This window comes from Photinus pyralis, unplaced genomic scaffold (genome assembly GCF_008802855.1).
Source record: "Photinus pyralis isolate 1611_PpyrPB1 unplaced genomic scaffold, Ppyr1.3 Ppyr1.4_unclustered_Scaffold8408, whole genome shotgun sequence".
Classification (NCBI taxonomy): Eukaryota; Metazoa; Arthropoda; class Insecta; order Coleoptera; family Lampyridae; genus Photinus; species Photinus pyralis.
The window spans coordinates 21,268-40,053 of record NW_022172373.1 but is presented as its reverse complement, the minus strand read 5'-3'; the positions used below and the strand labels follow the sequence as shown (position 1 = coordinate 40,053).

At 37.9% G+C, this 18,786-nt stretch overlaps 1 protein-coding gene across 1 annotated transcript; it reads left to right on the top strand.

Annotated features, from left to right (window-relative positions):
- The first annotated feature begins 1,875 nt into the window (after positions 1-1,875).
- Positions 1,876-18,284, top strand: LOC116183018. The gene is made up of 3 exons (XM_031503614.1): positions 1,876-1,931; positions 17,636-17,894; positions 17,948-18,284. Exons 2-3 carry the CDS (start codon positions 17,704-17,706, stop codon positions 18,129-18,131), a joined length of 375 nt encoding a protein of 124 aa, XP_031359474.1. The 5' UTR covers positions 1,876-1,931; positions 17,636-17,703; the 3' UTR covers positions 18,132-18,284.
- Positions 18,285-18,786: the final 502 nt, after the last annotated feature.

Here is an 18,786-nt window from a genome sequence, read left to right as displayed (position 1 = left end):
GTGAGTCCGAACAGGAAGGATAAATCCCCTAACATTACATGGCGACCATGACAGGACCCAGGGCAGGATTTCGGCAAGAATCAGCACCGCCCCAGTATAGCAACTAGGTGAAGTGTCGTGATCAAGGTGATAATGATAAATTTAGTGAAGTGTGGAGTAAATATTAGGGAGTTTGATGGAAAGTACACTTAGTAACTTAAACGACAATATCAGAACTTTTAGAGACAATTTAAAAAAGGACAATGCAGCACGACGCCAAAATGCGGCGCTGACGGAACGTAAGTTAAAAGAATTGCATAAATTTAGGCAAAATTATGAATCTATAGTAAAGGACGTGCATATTGCTGTAAATTTACTACCAAAGCTAACGGACGATATCGAATCTATTTATCAATTAATCGAAGGTATAGAGTTGTACGAAGCAGGTTTAAACGCAGAACGTGCAACGTCGTGAAAGAATTCGTTTGCGACAAACTTACACCACAATAGAACTTCGAATTGCAGATCTAAAGAAATATTTTATTCCAAAACAAACGTCAGGGGTTCTCACCAATAGGCCTCGATGTCAGATTTAACGTTAGCGTTTGATGTCAGAAGAGTTACGTTCAATTGGTAATCAAAATAATAATGTACATGTACTCGCTCGCGCTCATTCTCGATTGAACTTGAGTGATGTCTGGGATAAGGATACCGCATCAGCTTAGATTTGGTGGGACCGCTTGAAACGGATGTCAGTGGAAATAAATACATTTTAACAATACAGTGCGATCTTACCAAGTACGTAGAGGCATACCCGTTAAAAAGCAAAGATAGTTCAACATTAGCCACAGCTTTTGTAAATAACTTGTAACAGTTTAGTTTATTCATATTCAAATTTCAAAAATTACCGCTTGCTAGGTTAGGTAGGATATAGGTGAGATGGCGTCACTTGTACGCGTGTTTCTTTTCTCGCGCAGAATCGCGTTATTTTTTTTCATTTCCGTTTTAAAGCCAACGAGGTTGTACTTGTTGTAGAGCGTGGCATTGTGAATTCTTCTTAAACCAGTGGGTAATATTTGCCATCATTCACGTGAAATCTCTGGCAATTTTACCTTTTCATTGGCGTTGTCGAGTAGTGTAACTCAGAAGCCGTTTTCTCCATTGCGAGGCTATATCTGGTTGAAGTTCATCGCCCTACCTACATGTAAGTGGAATGGCGTTGGCTTTCTTTTACGTTATGTTATCTAAAATTCTTTCAGATTCACAATTTGAGGTTGGATAATTTCCATATTTCATTGATTTAAGTATTTTTCATTACCCTCCTGACGATTTCAGGTATGTTATTAAAAATCTCGTTAAGGGAGTGTTACATCTTCATTACTTTTAGGGGGTCCATGTAGTAGATGAATTCTTATACCGGTCAATCCTTGTATATGTATAGTTTATAGTATATCCTTGCACATTCTTGTGTGCGGAGGACATTGACCTGGCATAATTTTGGGATAGTAAATGAATTTGCATCTTGCGAATATTCCGGAGTACGAACACCTGTTGATTGCCGGCAGCTATCCGGCGTACCACCGAGTAGATAAGCGCTAACACCTAAACGATACCGGGAGCGACCAGCTGATTGTGGAATTTTCGGAAGATACGATCTTTTACACAACCTTTTTTTATTTGCTTCAATACCGTTAATCTAGTGTAACCTTCCGACGATTTATGATTGGAGCTTTGTATTTTGTTCGCATCTAGTGTTTGAGGTCGTGGCTCTCTTCAAGAGCAACGCACCTGTATTTAACGTATGGGTAAACGAGCCGGCTACGAGTAAGCTATTTTTTTGGCCCTTCCGGCTCGTTCCGAGCGTTGTAGCTTGGGGTTTGTTTTTGTGTTACAGAACTGGAACTTCGAAGGAGAGCTCTTTTTCGGAGAAGACAGCGTATGTGTTATTCAAGGTAAGATTTTTAATTTACTTGTACCCAGTGTTGCCTATATGAGTTGTTATTCGGGTTAACTTAATTCAATCTTGAATCCATTGAAATCTTAGCTACATTTTTGCTCGATCATTGTTGTAGGGGTCTGGTAACGTAATTATTAGGGAAGTGTTCATGAATTTATTTGGGGATTATTTTTGTCATTTAAAGTATTTGTTATTGTCGTATTGAAGATACATTTTATTTGCCGATCCTGCACCGTTTTGCCAGGATTAATAAATCAGAATTGCTCGTAGTGAATTTATTATTTGGCTCTCTTGTGTTTTCCCAATTTCTATACAGGAGAGGTCAGAATTTGTGCAAAATTGGGTGGCGCTCAACTAATCATTTCTAGTAACTACCAAAGATCCAAAACTTATGTTATATGCCCAAACGAACAAACCGCTGTGGAAGATTCTCATCTCGAGCCCTTCTTTTAATTAAGAATCTGAGCTAGCTGGCCGTTTATGCGGCGGGGTTTGAGTTTTACAGCGCCGAACTAACCTCACGTTATAAACTTCGTTTTGAGATACGGAGTGCCTAATATGGTTGTGGCAGACAGGGGAACCGAATTTTTTGGCCGAAATTTTTAAGGATACTTGTAAATTATTACAGATTAAGCAGCTAAAGCTTATAGTACCAGCGGTATACCAAAAGATACTGCATTATCTTATACCAAGGTGCCACTTGATACAGCTGTTCCTTAGAGCCATTTAGACGATTTGGCCCGAAGAACACTTGACATTTTCCGTGTGGGTAGATTTTAGAGGGGGTGGGGGTGATTTATTGTAACATTTTTTTAAAAACTAAATATGGCCTAGAGACGAGATCTGGATGTCGATTTCGTATGATTTTAACCCGAGGAATTCAATGGTAGCGCCAAAAATGTAATCCGGATACAGGAAGTCCGTGAAAAGCCGCCATTTTTAGAAAATGACAGACTTTTGATCGAATTATATTTCTAAGGCACATCGGGCCGTGTAAGGTGTCTAGAGTTATGTTTTTGGGGTCAGGGAATTCATTTATGATAACAAAAATAACCTACTGGCATCGGAACTGCATGAGAGGCTTCCCTACTGCACTTTTTGAGGACGTCGAACGCGGTGAAACCCAAGATATTCCAATGTTTTAATACCTATATAAATTTGTAATATTTTATTTAATAAAAATACACATTAACAAAACATAAAATATATTAAAACATGGAGTAAAAAATTTATAAGCCTATGAAGGATCACCAAGTACATCGCTGACCTCCTCTGAGATTGCGTTATCGCACCACTGAAAGGGAATTTCACATACCGGGTGAATATTTTAAAACCGAACGTAGGAAATTAACATGCGAAAAACGTTTTTTGCGGATCGTTTCTCCCCATGTTAAGGGTTTGTAATGACACCAATCAAAAGAAGATTTTTTTCTCATCCAATGATATACGAATTAACTTATTTTCAGGTATATTTCTCATTGATTTTATCAAAAATTCGGCAATAAATCCAATTAGCAAAATCATGTTAAGCCATGGAGATTTCCTAACGAATTGAAATAGGTTTTCACATTCACGGAAAACAAATATCGCGTACTAGAGTAAATATTTCCGCTGTAAACGTTGTTTATTATAAATACTTTTTCCTCAGTGAACCGCATTTTACAAAAAAATTAATGCCAGGTGTCATAAATTGATATTGAATTCGACGTTTGAATCTGCTTTTTGTCTTAGTCATGGCTAAACATGATTTTGGTAAGTGGATTTCTCGAGTTTTTGATAATAGAGTGAGAAATACACCTGAAAATGAACTAATTCGTATATCAGACGAGGAAAAAAATCTTCTTTCGATTGGTGTCATGATCAACCCTCTAAGTTAACATGGGGAGCAACTATCTACAAAAACCCCTTTTCCCAAGTTAATTCCCTATGTTCGTTTTGGGAATATTCACCCGGTATAAATATTCAAGGTTCGGTAGTAAATTAGGTATATCCGAAGGTATACAATATTCTTACCCTTTGTTTGAGCAATCTCACATACCTTTTTGGCATGCAGGGGAACATGGCAATCCGTGTCGCCGGCAGTTGCACCGAAGGGTCTCGCAGCCACACCTGTCCAGAGCACGGGCTGCCTTCCATACTTGTGGCAGCTTGGACCACAGAACCTTCCAGCCTTTGGCTTCAAGAGTCCATCCCCATCCTTCTGGGCTTGTAGAGCTTCTCATCACCTGGTTTGCACATCCCCAGATATGGCCAGCGACATACGCCGCCCTCCTTATGTGCTCCTTCACCTTTTGCTGCGGCGACACGGATTACCATGTTCCCCTGCATGCCAAAAATGTATGGGAGATTGCTCAAACAAAGGGTAAGAATATTGTATACTTTCGATATAATTTACTACCGAACCTTTAATATTTATATGTAAAATTCCTTTTCAGTGGTGATAACGCAATCTCAGAGGAGGTCAGCGATGTACTTGGTGATTCTTCAACGGCTTATACATTTTTTGCCCCATGTTTTAATATATCTTATGTTTTGTCAATGTGTATTTTTATTAAATAAAATAATATAAGTTTATATATTAAAACTTTGGAATATCTTGGGTTTCACCGCGTGCGACGTCTTCAAAAAATTCAGTAGGGAAGCCTCTCATGCAGTTCCGATGACAGTAGGTTATATTTGTTATCATAAATGAATTCCCTGACCCCAAAAACATAAGTCTAGACACCTTACACGACCCGGTGTGCCTTAAAAATATAATTCGATCAAAAGTCTGTCATTTTCTAAAAATGGCGGCTTTTCACGGACTTCCGGTATCCGGATTACATTTCTGGCGCTACCATTGGATTCCTCGGGTTAAAATCATACGGAATCGACACCCAGATCTCGTCTCTAGGCCATATTTAGTTTTTAAAAAAATGTTACAATAAAAATCACCCCCAACCTCTCTAAAATCTACCCACACGGAAAATGTCAAGTGTTCTTCGGGTCAAATCGTTTAAATGGCTCTAAGGAACAAGTGTACCAAGTGGCACCTTGGTATAAAAAAATGCAGTATCTTTCAAGAATTTCCGTTATACCGCTAGTACTATTATCATCATGAGACGCTAGGTACGCTCGGTACCTTTTTGGTGTTTTGCTTATTATAACACAACGGTCCACACAGAGTCAACGTATACACCTTTTGAGTTAGTTTTTGGACGAATTGCGAAATTACCTTCCCTTCGCCTGACGGTAAACTATGGTAAACGAGTGTTTTATGCTATTTTTCTACTGCACTCCTTTTACACCCTTTTATGCTTATTTTAAATAGGAAAATGTCTTATTTGGGAATTTTCATTTTTTGAAGTTGGCATTACTTGTTACAAACAAATTTTGAACTTCAAAATTGAATTTGAAGTAAAAAGTGTTGCAGGGCGAATTGAATAATTTTCCTCTCAAAATGAGCGACGAAGGATTTGAAATCAATCTTACTCCGCCAGAGGTACGAGAATTAGCAAAAAATGCAGAAGTAAATTTATTACCAGATAAATCCCGCAAAGTTTACGAACAGAGGTACTATAAAGTGTTGCAAGACTGGTGCACAGAACAGAAAGTACAAACAATTTCTGAAAATGTTTACGTAACTTACTAGAAATACCAGGATGTTCACGTACCAGCCCTATCCTTGGTAAGGATAACACACAATTTAGTGCAAATCAGGCCAAGGAGATTCGAAGAGAAATTACAGGAGGTAACAATTTCGTCGCAACAAATATTCCAGATGTTAACGTTAGGCCCAAACGCATTGAACAGTTGCCATAAATGTGTATAATAATTGTAGATTTGATAGTAAAAATTAAAATTATGTTTCTTTCACATGTACCGTTAACCTTATTTTGACGTTTGTCATTTTGTAGGTAGGCATTTAGCGCGCGAAAGTGTTTACCTAATGTTATTAATCAGTAAGTACCAATTTCGAAGCGCAAAACAGCCCTACTTCATTTCCATTTAATTTGTTTTATTTCGATACGCGTTTGCGTGTCGAAATAGGTTCATTTCGAACGTAAAGTAGAAAAAAATATTTATTTTTAAATTCAATGTACTTCCTCTGTTCCGTTATCATCATATTAACAAATTCTTGGACATCTCGTGGTATTAAAACTAAAATTTCTTTAGATCCTTTCCAATGGTGTGGATTTTTTTGTAAAATTTGGCCAAGAGTAGTTCTGTTTTGCTTAATAAGCGCACCAGTTCATCTTCTCTTTCTATACTGGATTGTTGTGTCATATCTGTATGTTGTATAAATTGGATGTCTCCTACACGTTTTCTGTTATGGGCCAAGATTAATAAGAAGGTGACTTCTGTAAGAGCAGTATATTCCGCAACGTTGGTATCTGTACTTCCGTTTTTAATAATAGCGGATAAAATAAAAATGCAGCTATGGTGCTCTTACATAGCGCTTATGACATGTCTTTTAGGGACATAGTCGATGCCATGGAGTTAAAAGGAGCGCAAGTCGCAGTGGGAACCTTGATTTTCTCGGAGGACGCGTTATTGCGTAAGCGCGGTTATATACAGCATTTGGACGCATACTTCGAGAGAGTGCGAGATAAATCGGTCGACGGTTGCGAATGCGAATATATCGAGTTTACTTTCGCTAAAGACCCTTCTTTGGGTTACAGGCACGAGTACGCCAAGTACCTTGAGTTCTTCCTGGCATCAGTTATGGTCTCTTCGTCGGGACTATACACTGGCGTTAAAGAGTTCAAGGCGGTGCGCAATGGCGTATATTTCTTTGAAATAGTATTGGTTAAATCCGCGATTATAGTGGGACCGCAGCAAACGTTTGTGCGAAGAGTTGATACGCTGATCGACTCGCAGAATAAAGTGTTCTTAATGGGGTGGACAATGATGAATGGCCTTGGATCGAGTTATTTGAAACGTAAGATGGTAGCAATCCCGAAACCTACATACGAGAAAATATATAAGTTGGCTATGAGGTCTATCGCGGAAAAGTTTAGTGTGTCGGAATTATTTCATTTCGATGAAAGAAATTTGCTATCTTAGAATGTATATATATATATATATATATATATATATATATACATTCTAAGATAGCAAATTTCTTTCATCGATTCGCGCCATCGTGTAGAAATCATGTAGTAGAAGATATTTAACATTTTTTACCAAATACGGAAGGGCGTAATGCAAACGTTGAATTCATTTTTATTTTATTTATTTTTATTATATACTTATCTACACGATGGCGCGAATCGTGAAAAAAAATTTGCTATGCTTAGAAATGTGTATATATATATATATATATATATATATATATATATACACACACATTCTAAGATAGCAAATTTCTTTCATCGATTCGCGCCATCGTGTAGAAATCATGTAGTAGAAGATATTTAACATTTTTTACCATATATATATATATATATATATATATATATATATATAAACGTTTTGAATATGTTCTGGTGGGACATGAAACATCGAATGATACCTTTCAAACATGTTTTATAAAAACGTTTAATGTCCGCCCTCAGAAACGTTTCACTTCAAACGTTTGCATGGAGCGTTTCTGAAACATTATGAGCACGTCCATCCACTGTTTTGAATATTGCATAGTATAATATTTATTGTGTGGTGACCGGGGTAGTAACTTTTGCCCTGTTGAACCTGGTTCCAGACCGTTCTCTTTCAGGCACGCATAAAAGGAAATGAAAGTGTTTAGGGAGGTTTTCGAGGAAACTTTCTACGAAACGATCTCCCAGCCACCTTCAACAGGAAGAAAATGTAGTGCCACAACCTTCCGATGTCGCTCCCTCCTCCTGGTTCGAGCCCTCTACACCTCGAGAGTCAGGCAGGACGTCGCTGGCAAGGCTACAGCAGAAGAAACCTATATTCAGGCAACGCTACCATGAGGCTCAAGAAAAAAATAAAAAATTATCAAAGTCCTCGTTTGAGATCGAAGGGACTTCAGCGCATTTTTGTGTGGCAGATCAGTATTCTATTAGCCACTTTCGACTCAACCATCAATAACAGATCTTGTCGAAGGGTACTACATTCACTAACCGCTTCCCACTTTCCGCGTGCACCCGCAATTCGCTTTTAAAGTTTTGACTCCACCATCAGTAAGATCGTGTCGGGGGCTAACACATTCCCTTTGACGGTACCCACTTCCGACGTTCCGTTCACTCGCAATTCGCGTTTGAAGATTTGACTCCACCATCAGGAAGATCGTGTCGAGGGCTACCACATTCCCGTTGACGGTACCCCCTTCCGACGTCCCGTTCACTCGCAATTCGCGTTTGAAGATTTGACTCCACCATCAGTGAGATCGTGTCGGGGGCTACCACATTCTCTTTTACGGTACCCACTTCCGACGTCCCGTTCACCCGCAATTCGCGTTTGAAGATTTGACTCCACCATCAGTAAGATCGTGTCGGGGGCTACCACATTCCCTTTGACGGTACCCCCTTCCGACGTCCCGTTCACCCCCAATTCGCGTTTGAAGATTTGACTCCACCATCAGTAAGATCGTGTCGCGGGCTACCACATTCCCTTTGACGGTACCCACTTCCGACGTCCCGTTCACTCGCAATTCACTTCTATTGGCGGCACGAGAAAGAGAGACAGCGATTCGAGATTTACGAAACGTTAAACCGCGTGAGTTCGCAACGGAAGGTAAAAGGCGCCCGAAGTTGACTACTTCTCGAAGACGCGCGCGCGCGCCTCGCCAAAGGTCGTTATTTCGCCCCCATGACAAAAAACAAAATTCCGCCACGCAGGAGTTGTGCGCGTTTACAACATCTTTCCGACGACACCAATTTGAAAAGAATCGGACCAAAACTGTAGTAGAAGATAGGAAAAAAACTGAAAAACCTTCACGTTAGTATACTACGCTCGAGGATGACGCCCAGATGTCGCCAACCCCACATCATGTAGCCATGTCCCTAAGGTTGACAAATTTCACGGCCCTGTAGATACACGTACACCCGTTGCCTTTCTACAAGAGTTCTTCTACGCGCCCACATTTGCTGCCAGTCAGCCAGCCATCCAGCCAGCCAGAGTGAGATTAAAAGCTACTTTTTACAAATAAATTTGCAAAAATGCGCTAAAAATATCTTGTAAATAATTATACAGGGTGACAATTTGAAAACTTACCACCCCCCATATCTTAGTAAATAAACGAGATATTTAAAAAAATCAAAATCCGTTTCGGTAATTCGGAGGGGGAATAACAATGACATAGTTGGCGACGCACCCCCTCCAACCCCCTGCGCCCCAGCCACCCCAACTTTTAAATCTTAAATAGTGACCCCCATGTGTGATACGTCGTTGGAAAGCTCTGAAAAAATGCTTTCCAACCATACCAAATAGCATTACATTTAGTTTAGTAATTATTGTGCAAATCAAAAAATGAACTAATATGATACATTTTCTAAAGTTGGCTTTTATTTCCATAAATGTTCAAAATGTTTTCCGTTATTGGTAAGACAGTATTACTATGCGATCAAAAATGAGTAGCTGTCGAGTCGCCCTTTGAAATTTTTGTTTACATGGAAAATCGTATTTAACTTGGACTTCCAAAGCCGACTCGACAGCAACTCATTTTTGATCGCCAGTTATAATCTATTCTCAAACTCTTGTCGAACCTTTTCAAATGTTGGTTTGGCAATATTTCGACATTCTTGAATTATTCTCTGTCTTAGTTCGTCTATGTTCGCCGGTTGCGTTTTAAATACGACAGATTTCAAATGTATCATATTAAGTTTATTTTTTGATTTGCACGATAATTACTAACCTAAATGTAATGCTATTTGGTATGGTTGGAAAGCATTTTTTCAGAGCTTTCCAACGACGTATCACACATGGGGGGTCACTATTTAAGATTTAAAAGTTAGGGTGGCTGGGGCGCAGGGGGTGTGAGGGGGTGCGTCGCCAACTATGTCATTGTGATTTCCCCTCCGAATTACCGAAACGGATTTTGATTTTTTTAAATATCTCGTTTATTTACTAAGATATGGGGGGTGGTAAGTTTTCAAATTGTCACCCTGTATGTAGCTTTTAGAAAAATAAATGTAAGTGAATAGACGGTTAATTTTTTCCTGCGCGAAAGACTTGTGCGCGGGAAATCGCACGCGAAAGATTGTCCATGTAAAGGCAAAACTGTCGCTAGGGAAAGAACGGAGGAAAACGTGCGGGCTTTCCGCCTCAATTTCACGCGCGCCGATTTGTTCATGTAAATGCAAAACTGTCGCTGGGGAAAGAAGGAAGGATTACGTTGCGGACTTGCGCCGCGCGCCTCGGTTGTTTTGGCTGTGTTGCAGTTTTGTTCTTGTCGGTACAACTGTACTCAACTCAATTGAGTACAGTTGCTCAAATACGTCAATTCAATCCATTCATATTTAAGTAACAAAGTACATGCTGCTTTAATCGCCCAAAACATTTATTTATTTTATTAATCTTCTCAAACCAACAGTACTAATTCCATATTAAGGTTTGAGGACATATATGCAAATGTTAACAAACAAACAAAAATTATGAGTATCTATCATCAACTTAACTAATTACTTAATCTAAATGTCGATAAGGACAGGCCAAACAGCTGCAGATTTTCATTTCGAGATCTTTGAAATTCATTGTAAGTAATCATGCGTGCAACAGGGGAATTAATATGGACAACTGAACGTACATGCGGGATTTTGAAAAAAAATTAAATTTCCTCTTATTCTAGGATCCGGGACGTTGAAACCTATTAAAGAAAGTAAATAATTCGAATCAATTTGATTATTTAATAATTTAAATATAAACAAGAGGCAGCTATCCCTTCTATGATCACTAAGAGCACTATAGTTGTACAATTTCGCTAAATCACGATAATGTTCATAGCGAGGATACTCTCCTGTGAATCTAAAGTGGACATCTAATAAATTTACTCTGGATCATTTCAATTGCTGATGTGTGTTTATTAGTATAAGGTGACCAAATAATAGCTGCATACTCCAGCTTGGACCGTACCAATGCATAGTATAGTAATTTGTAAGATTTCAAAGTTTTAAAATATTGTGACGATCGTAACACAAATCCTAAACTGGAATATGCAGATTTAATCACATTTCAATGTGCAACTTGAATGTCAATTTATAATCAAACATAACCCCCAGGTCTTTATGATTGCTTACAACATCCAGTAATTTCCCATGTATATTGTATTCGAATACAATGTTTTGTGCTTTCCTAGAAAAACGCAAACATTTACATTTTGCCACATTAAAGGGTAGTTCATTATCGCTACTCCACTGAAGTATAGAATCAAGGTCTCTCTGCAATTTTTTACAATCCAAGACGCTTCTGATTTCATAGCTTAATTTTAGATCATCTGCGAACAACAAGACATTCGCATGCTTTACTACATCAACCAAATCATTAATTAATAATACAAATAACAACGGTCCTAAATTTGACCCTTGCGGTACTCCTGAGGGTGCATTGAATACACTGGATGTAGACGATTTGAAGTTAACAAATTGTTTGCGATGTGAAAGGTAGGACGCAAAAAATTGTATTAAAGCGTCAGAGAACCCAAACCTACACAACTTTCTCAGTAACACATCATGATTTACACTGTCGAAAGCCTTAGAAAAGTCTGTATAAATCGTATCATATTGAATTTTATCATGTAGAGCTCTTGAAGCATTATGTGTGAACTCTATTAAATTCGATATGGTTGACTTTTTTTTAAGAAAGCCATGTTGCTGTTCAGAGATGTGCATTTTTACGTGAGTATACAGTCGCTTATGAATTACTTTCTCAAAAATGTTTGCCGGAGCGGATAGAATTGCGACTGGCCGATTGTTTTTAATGTCATTTTTGGATCCAAATTTATGGATTGGGCATACCTTTGTAATTTTCCAAATATCTGGAAATTTACCAAATTTTAAGCACAAGTTATACAGTGTTGTTAATGCGGATACCAGGATGTCTTTACAACCTTTAAAAATATACGGTGGAATTCCATCCGGTCCAGCAGCTTTTTTAGGTTTGAGTTCCTTTACCGCCTCCTCACCATAGTAATTTTAGGTGATGTAAAACAAAGAAATGCGCACACATATCGTTTCGTTGTCATATGTACACCATTTCCGTACATTCTGCGCATACGCAATAAAAAATTCGCCTGTAGTTCAAGGCGTCCATTGAAATGGATATTGCACAATTTATCAACATATACAAAGCTAACCCGTGTCTTTGGCGGGTGAAAAGTAAGGACTATTTAAATAAAAATCTGAGAAATAATGCGTATGACAAATTGATCAAATATTGTAAACCTGCTTTTGCGGAGGCACATCGCGACTTTGTGTCCAAAAAAATACAAAGCATCCGCGGGTCTTTTCGGAAGGAGTTCAAGAAGATGAAAGAACGTAGTGGCAAAGGAGGAGACGAAGTGTACACTCAGTCGTTATGGTACTATGACTTGCTGCTCTTTAAGCTCGACAGCGAAACCTCCTAGTACGAGTATAAGCAACATTCAGGATGAATTTGAAGAAAATGGTGGAGGTGAGGACGAGGAAGGCATAATCACAGATACACCAACAGAGGAGGTCACGTGATTGCTATAGACAAAAATTTTTTTTTTTTCAATCTGCGTTGGGAATCGAACCCACGATACCTGAAATAGAAAGCTAGCGCGTAACCAAATGAGCCACGCGGACTTTGAGAGATTCTATAGTTAGAGGTTGAAGTCAATGAAAAAACAGGTGCCGTGACATGGCCCCAACTTATAATTCTCCGAGACATGTAAGGGGGGCCCTATTACCAATGTCATGCTCCATTCTAACCTGTAAATACATTTCGTGGCCCCCAGGCCTATAATGAAGCGATGGTTGCTCGCTCTCGGGGTGAGTCGTAAGGAAGAATTGTAGGAAACTGTAACGCATTTATTCACATTTCAACTTTATTGCAGGTAGGTAATCATAAGGATGAAGGGCAGGAAACTGTAACGCATTTATTCATATTTAAACTTTACTACATGCCTTATGGATAGGTAATTTTTATGTAGCTACAATTTGTACATTTGTCGTTACACCTGCAGCTCCCATACTAGTTATAAATATAACTTTGTTTGCTAGGGTTGTTTTGAAGCACTCTAGTCGATTTTCTGCCTCGAAGTATGTATGGTAACGTTGGGGTAGCATGCACTTGAAGGTTTCGGTTTCAACCACAATTCGATCTCCCAACTTGGTACCAATCACGCCGATATCAACAATTCGGTATTTTTCACCAATTTCCATATCCTTTACATTTTTGAATGGCTTACAATAGGTCGACGAGTTCAGGGAAGCGAAATCAAATTCTTCCATTATTATTGTATATCTATAAGAAAAACAAAAGTGTAGAAATCAATTACGTAGTCGATACTTTTAGTCATAGAAATTTAAGATAAAATCTTACTTGCCGATTACCGATTCGGTCCGAAACACTGATCGCGGCATATGTCAACAGCACTCAATTTTTATTATAAATTTATGCTAACACTGCGGGAAGCAATTTCCCCTATCTTTTCGCAAAGTAAGCAAGTTTATTTTGTGTCAACTGCGCTAGATTTTTGTTACAAATTATGCTTATAATGCGAGAAACCAATTTCATGTGTCTTTTCGCAAAGCAAGCAAATTATTTGCCATACAATTTCCTGTCTCGTATCGCAAGGAAAGCTAATATGGTTTATGTGAAATTTTTAAAGGGGGGGGGGGCCTCATTACCTATACAAAAAACATTTATCTAATCTAACATGTCAATCTTTATGACCGCTAAGAATTAGTATGTGTTTGTTTATGCAACTTTAAATTAATTCTAGAACTCTTGTTCTGTCTGCCTAAGTACCGAAGATTCTCTCGTGGAAGATCAAGATGGTTGAATTTTAGGAAGAATTGTAAATATTTATTATCGCTAGTGAGATCCTTGAAATGATGCTCCCAATCGTATGCGGGAGTGGATAGCAAAAAACAAAACAAAACAAAGAATTAGATATTTATTTATATCTGAAAGAATAACGAAACGTAACATTACTAGAGCATTTAGCTACTAACATAGATAATCCAAGAAGCACGATCTAATTCCGGATCCATAAAAACGACGAACCTGAGCCCCCTATATACTCCGCTTTCAATTAAAGTGGATCGGGGAATGGCTCCCAGCCCCAAAATTATGGCCATAATATCCTATTTATAATTAAACTTATTATAACTATTATTATCCTGGGCTGCTCATTTTGGACATTTCGAAAACTAGAATGTACGATTTTCAACTGTAACCGAAAACTTAGCGACGACCGGTTGAAATTGCTGTACATAGGTAGGTTCCGATACTCTCCTGTATGAGATGACATCTGATGATGCATAATAGAAAATCATGCATTCTAGTTTTTGAAACTTCCGACATTGATCGTACCACCAAGACTAGTTTGGAAACCAATATTCAGTTTTCTTTCGACACCAGGATGGTGACTGTGATGGATGTATGAGGCTTTAAAACATCAAGAAAGGGATTTTTACCGAATATGATGCATCTTAATAGGTATCACCTTTAAGCAGCACTTTAGGATTAATTTCCCTTAATCTAAATAAAGCATATTCGGCCAGTTGCACAAATAATAAATAATCCAGGATTATTGTTTAATCCGGTGTTAGACATTTGATTAACCTTATACTGTAGTATGCAGCCAATCAAATGTTAAAATTCTTGTTTAAACTCAGATTTGAAAATAATTTCCTGCAACCGGTCGATTGAGTGGTTTGAATAATGAAGATGTAGCCTGATCCATGCAAACTATTAATGTAGAATAACACCATAACATCCCCGAATGTTATGAATTTAGAAACTACTTTGCTGATAATAAATACTATTTTATCCCCATCTGTCTAAACTAAGGTAAAAGTTAGAACTTGTCTTGTGAGGCCGGCCGTTCGATTGTTGTAATTATGAAAGAGTTCACAGAGAAATCAAAACTAAGTTGCATTTCTGGGTTGAGAGACACCAAACCGATTAGCAAATGTGTAGATACTATAGGGATTGATACCTATTGCATACGATGACGTGATGCTTCTTGCCAGCATTACAGAAGCATCATCGCTAAAGCACTTATTCTATTCTTAGGGGCGAGTTCCAATTTATTATCATATCCAGGGTTGGAACAAAACAAAACAAAATTATTTTAGGTAAGGAATTAACTAGAACGTCCATATACTGGTAATCATGTGTAGGACTGTATAGGAAAAACAAAAACAAAATTAGGTATTTATTTAGATCTGAAAGAATAAATACAGATTGAAGCGTGACATTAAAGCGGTTAGCTACTTACATAAAATACCCAAAAAGTATTGTATAGGTCCAGGTCTTTATAGACCTGGAACCACATATCTTTATGCCTCCCTTCTTCCATTTTAATTGTTGAGAGGATTACCCCCAAACCGCGAATTATCGCTACATTCTCCTATATTATAGAAAATTAACAATATGTCATGATTCATGTAAAGTACTTACTGATTTATATTTCGCAATAATTTGGTTGCGAAGTTCCCTTTCTATAAAAATATACGGTTAAACCGTATAATATACGGATATATTTACCTCTCTCGGTCTGCATATCTCCGCAAACAACTTCAATTTCTTGATCTGAAATTGCATCTATTACATTTTGGATAAAATGGAAAAAAATTGATTTTGCCTACCAGTCATGATGAAGTATGCGTACTCAATGAGGCTAGTAGGCATAAGCGTTATCTAAAACTGCAAAAGTGCACTTTCCATAAAATAGGTAGTCAACGTCAACGCCGCCGTTTTTCTAGTTTGCCGTGTAAATGTGGAGCCAGGTTAAGGAACTATTAAACTGTAAACTTAACATTTTCCTAATATTCACATATTTCCGTTTCATCGGCTTTTATGCGAGAACGGTGTCGTTTTCTAGTATAACTATAATTATTAGAAAAACCTATAAATTAAAAATAGGACCACTTTATGGGTACCTCCACTACACCATTTTAAGCCCAATTTGAGACAAAACAAACCCAATTTGAGATTTAACAATTTCAACTCAAATTCAAATTAGGAATTATCAAGTTTAATTTGGGATGAAATCATCCCCGTATGGTATAAATTTAGACGTTACTTTTTACAATTTTATAATAAATTGTCTTTTGTCCCCATCTGGTCCAAATCAAGGTAAAAGTTAGAACCTGGCTTATGAGACTGGCTCTCCTTTCAATTGCTGCAATTATGAGAGCTCAATGAGAAATCAAAACTATGTTACAACCGGGTATGGAAATATGTAGATAGGTCTATATTAAGCGCGTGCTGATCTCTAATTAACAATCACGCCCAAACTTATCAGGTTATTCAGTTATTCAAAGGTGAAATCGTATTTGAAGTGTATACGGGCCGCAATAAATAAATGAACACTTAGTGTACTTTGATAACTGTTGACGAAAGTTTCAGGAGAATTGTCTTTATTTCGGAATAAGAAACGATGGAAATTTGAATATGATATAATTACAACTAATTGTTGTTGTAAGCACTATGTAATAAATATCAATGGGCCCACAAGGGTACAATATTTTGGCCTGTTTATTGCAGCAGCCCTAAAATCAATACTACTAAAAAATAAATAATTGTTTAGTAAGCTAGCGGGTTTATACGTATTTGACCTCGTATTTGACCATTCTTGCTTGGTTCCAATAAGTTGGTAATTATACTTTTCCACTTCAGGTAGGGCTACTACATATACTCGTATGTCTACCAAAACACCTTCGAAATTCTTCAATTCTTCACAATTCTTAACCCGGCTCTTGTTCCAAAATCAGTGTTTATCTGTTTTAGAAGCAATAGTTACCTACATGACATGCATGAGGGATGGGAAACTGGCTTTCCTTTCCATTGATGCAATTATGAAAGAGTTCACAGGGAAGTCAAAACATGTTGCATTTCCGGGTTCGGAGAAAGTACCAAACCGGTATAAATAGGGGATTGATTATATTCCATACGATAAAGTGATGTTTGTTGCCTACATTACGGAAGAATGTCGTCGCTAAAGCACATATTCTTAGAGAAGTTGCAATTTATAATTATATCGAGGGTTGAAGCAAAACAAAACAAAATTATTTTATGTACGGATTGTAAGGGATTAACTAGAATGTCCATATGCTGGACGTAGGAATGTATAAGATGAACGGTGATGAATCCGGTACCTAAGTTTATAACATTAAAGGAATGATCAAATTCAGAGTTGACTTATTATTCCACGTAATTTCCAACGCATTTTGGAAGTTATCGATGGTGCCAACACCTATTCCTTAACTAACATCGTCTAATGTTTCGGGGGTCGTTGACCGTGTTATTACATGATAATAATAAAAAATCATCGATCAACAAAACAAGATGTTGTCTTCCCCAAACAATAAGTCGTCTTGTTTTATTGAAAAATATTTCAACCCAATTAGAGAATATAGAATTTCGAACGAAGAAATCCTTGACTTTTACACATACTTATAGATCAATAACCCAATAGCCAATAACCAATTTTTTTTTTCTTTTATGCGAACTCACCACATCCGCTTGTGCTAGTTATTACCCTTAGAGAATTACTATCACCTTGCTAACGTTAGCAACCCTATTGCATAATAAATTGAAGAACTTGCGATTTAACATTCTTAGTGAACTTCTTACACGAATACCTATAACTGTCGTATACGTAATCGTAAAGGCGCCACAGAACAGTGAAAATGTCCCAGAACCCTTCAATGAAGAAAATTCAAATAGTGCAGGATTTGCTAGTGCACCCGTCAACCTTGAGGTTACCCTCAACTGATGGTAGCCAACATCATGGGTCACCTGCAACCGCTCAACAAAGGACGTCAGAAAACGTCATATATATTGCTGATAGCGATATAGAAGACGAATTTGCGGGAGTGCAGTAAGTACATAGTAATTAATAGCGTTCATTTTTTATACACCTCAACAATATAGTGGAAATCTTGAGAGTCACCAGACCCGTCCCGCGTCGGATCAACGTCTACCACCACCACCACCACCACAAATGCAGCATCCGGATCACCTTCATCATCAGCACTCAACGCATGCTGAACAACAAATGCTGCTCCCACCAGTGAATTTAATTGCGGTTAAGGAGCACAGCATGCGATGGCTGTAGGAGCTTCACCGAAGCTACCAACATCGACAAGTGGTATTGGAGACGTTGACCACACAGTTATCGGATGAGCTGGCTGAAACTATCAGAAATTTGGAAACTGTGCGCGCTAACGTACTAGAGACTGAAGAGATGCTGCGTAGGCTCTACGAAATGAATGTGTAGTTATTGTATATAGAAATAAATATTTTTTCATATTGTTATCATAAAAGTGTTCCTATCTACAACACCCGGGAAACTTATGACAGCACAACATAATCATTTTGTTTATAGGTATACATGGTCATCGAAAAATGTGGACTCGAATTAAAGGATTGTTTGGTCAGTTTGCTCAATATGTAGTACATATTCATGTTTTCAAATACCGCACGGTGAATTTTATACAATGTTCTTCCTCACCCTCTGAGAGAAGATTTTCAATTGTTTTCTAATATCTCAAGCTTTTCGAACGCTATTGAAGTAGTAATCTGTGCTGATTACCATTATGACAGCGCAAATAACCATTTCGCCAATATACAGGGTTATCGAAAAAGGTGAACCCGCTTCTTAATTAATTGTAAAAGTATTAATGACTCGAGCGAAATACAGACAAAATGTTTGGAGATTACGTCTGCCCTTGATGTTGGAAGTGTACGCAGGCGTTAAACAAATCGGAGTT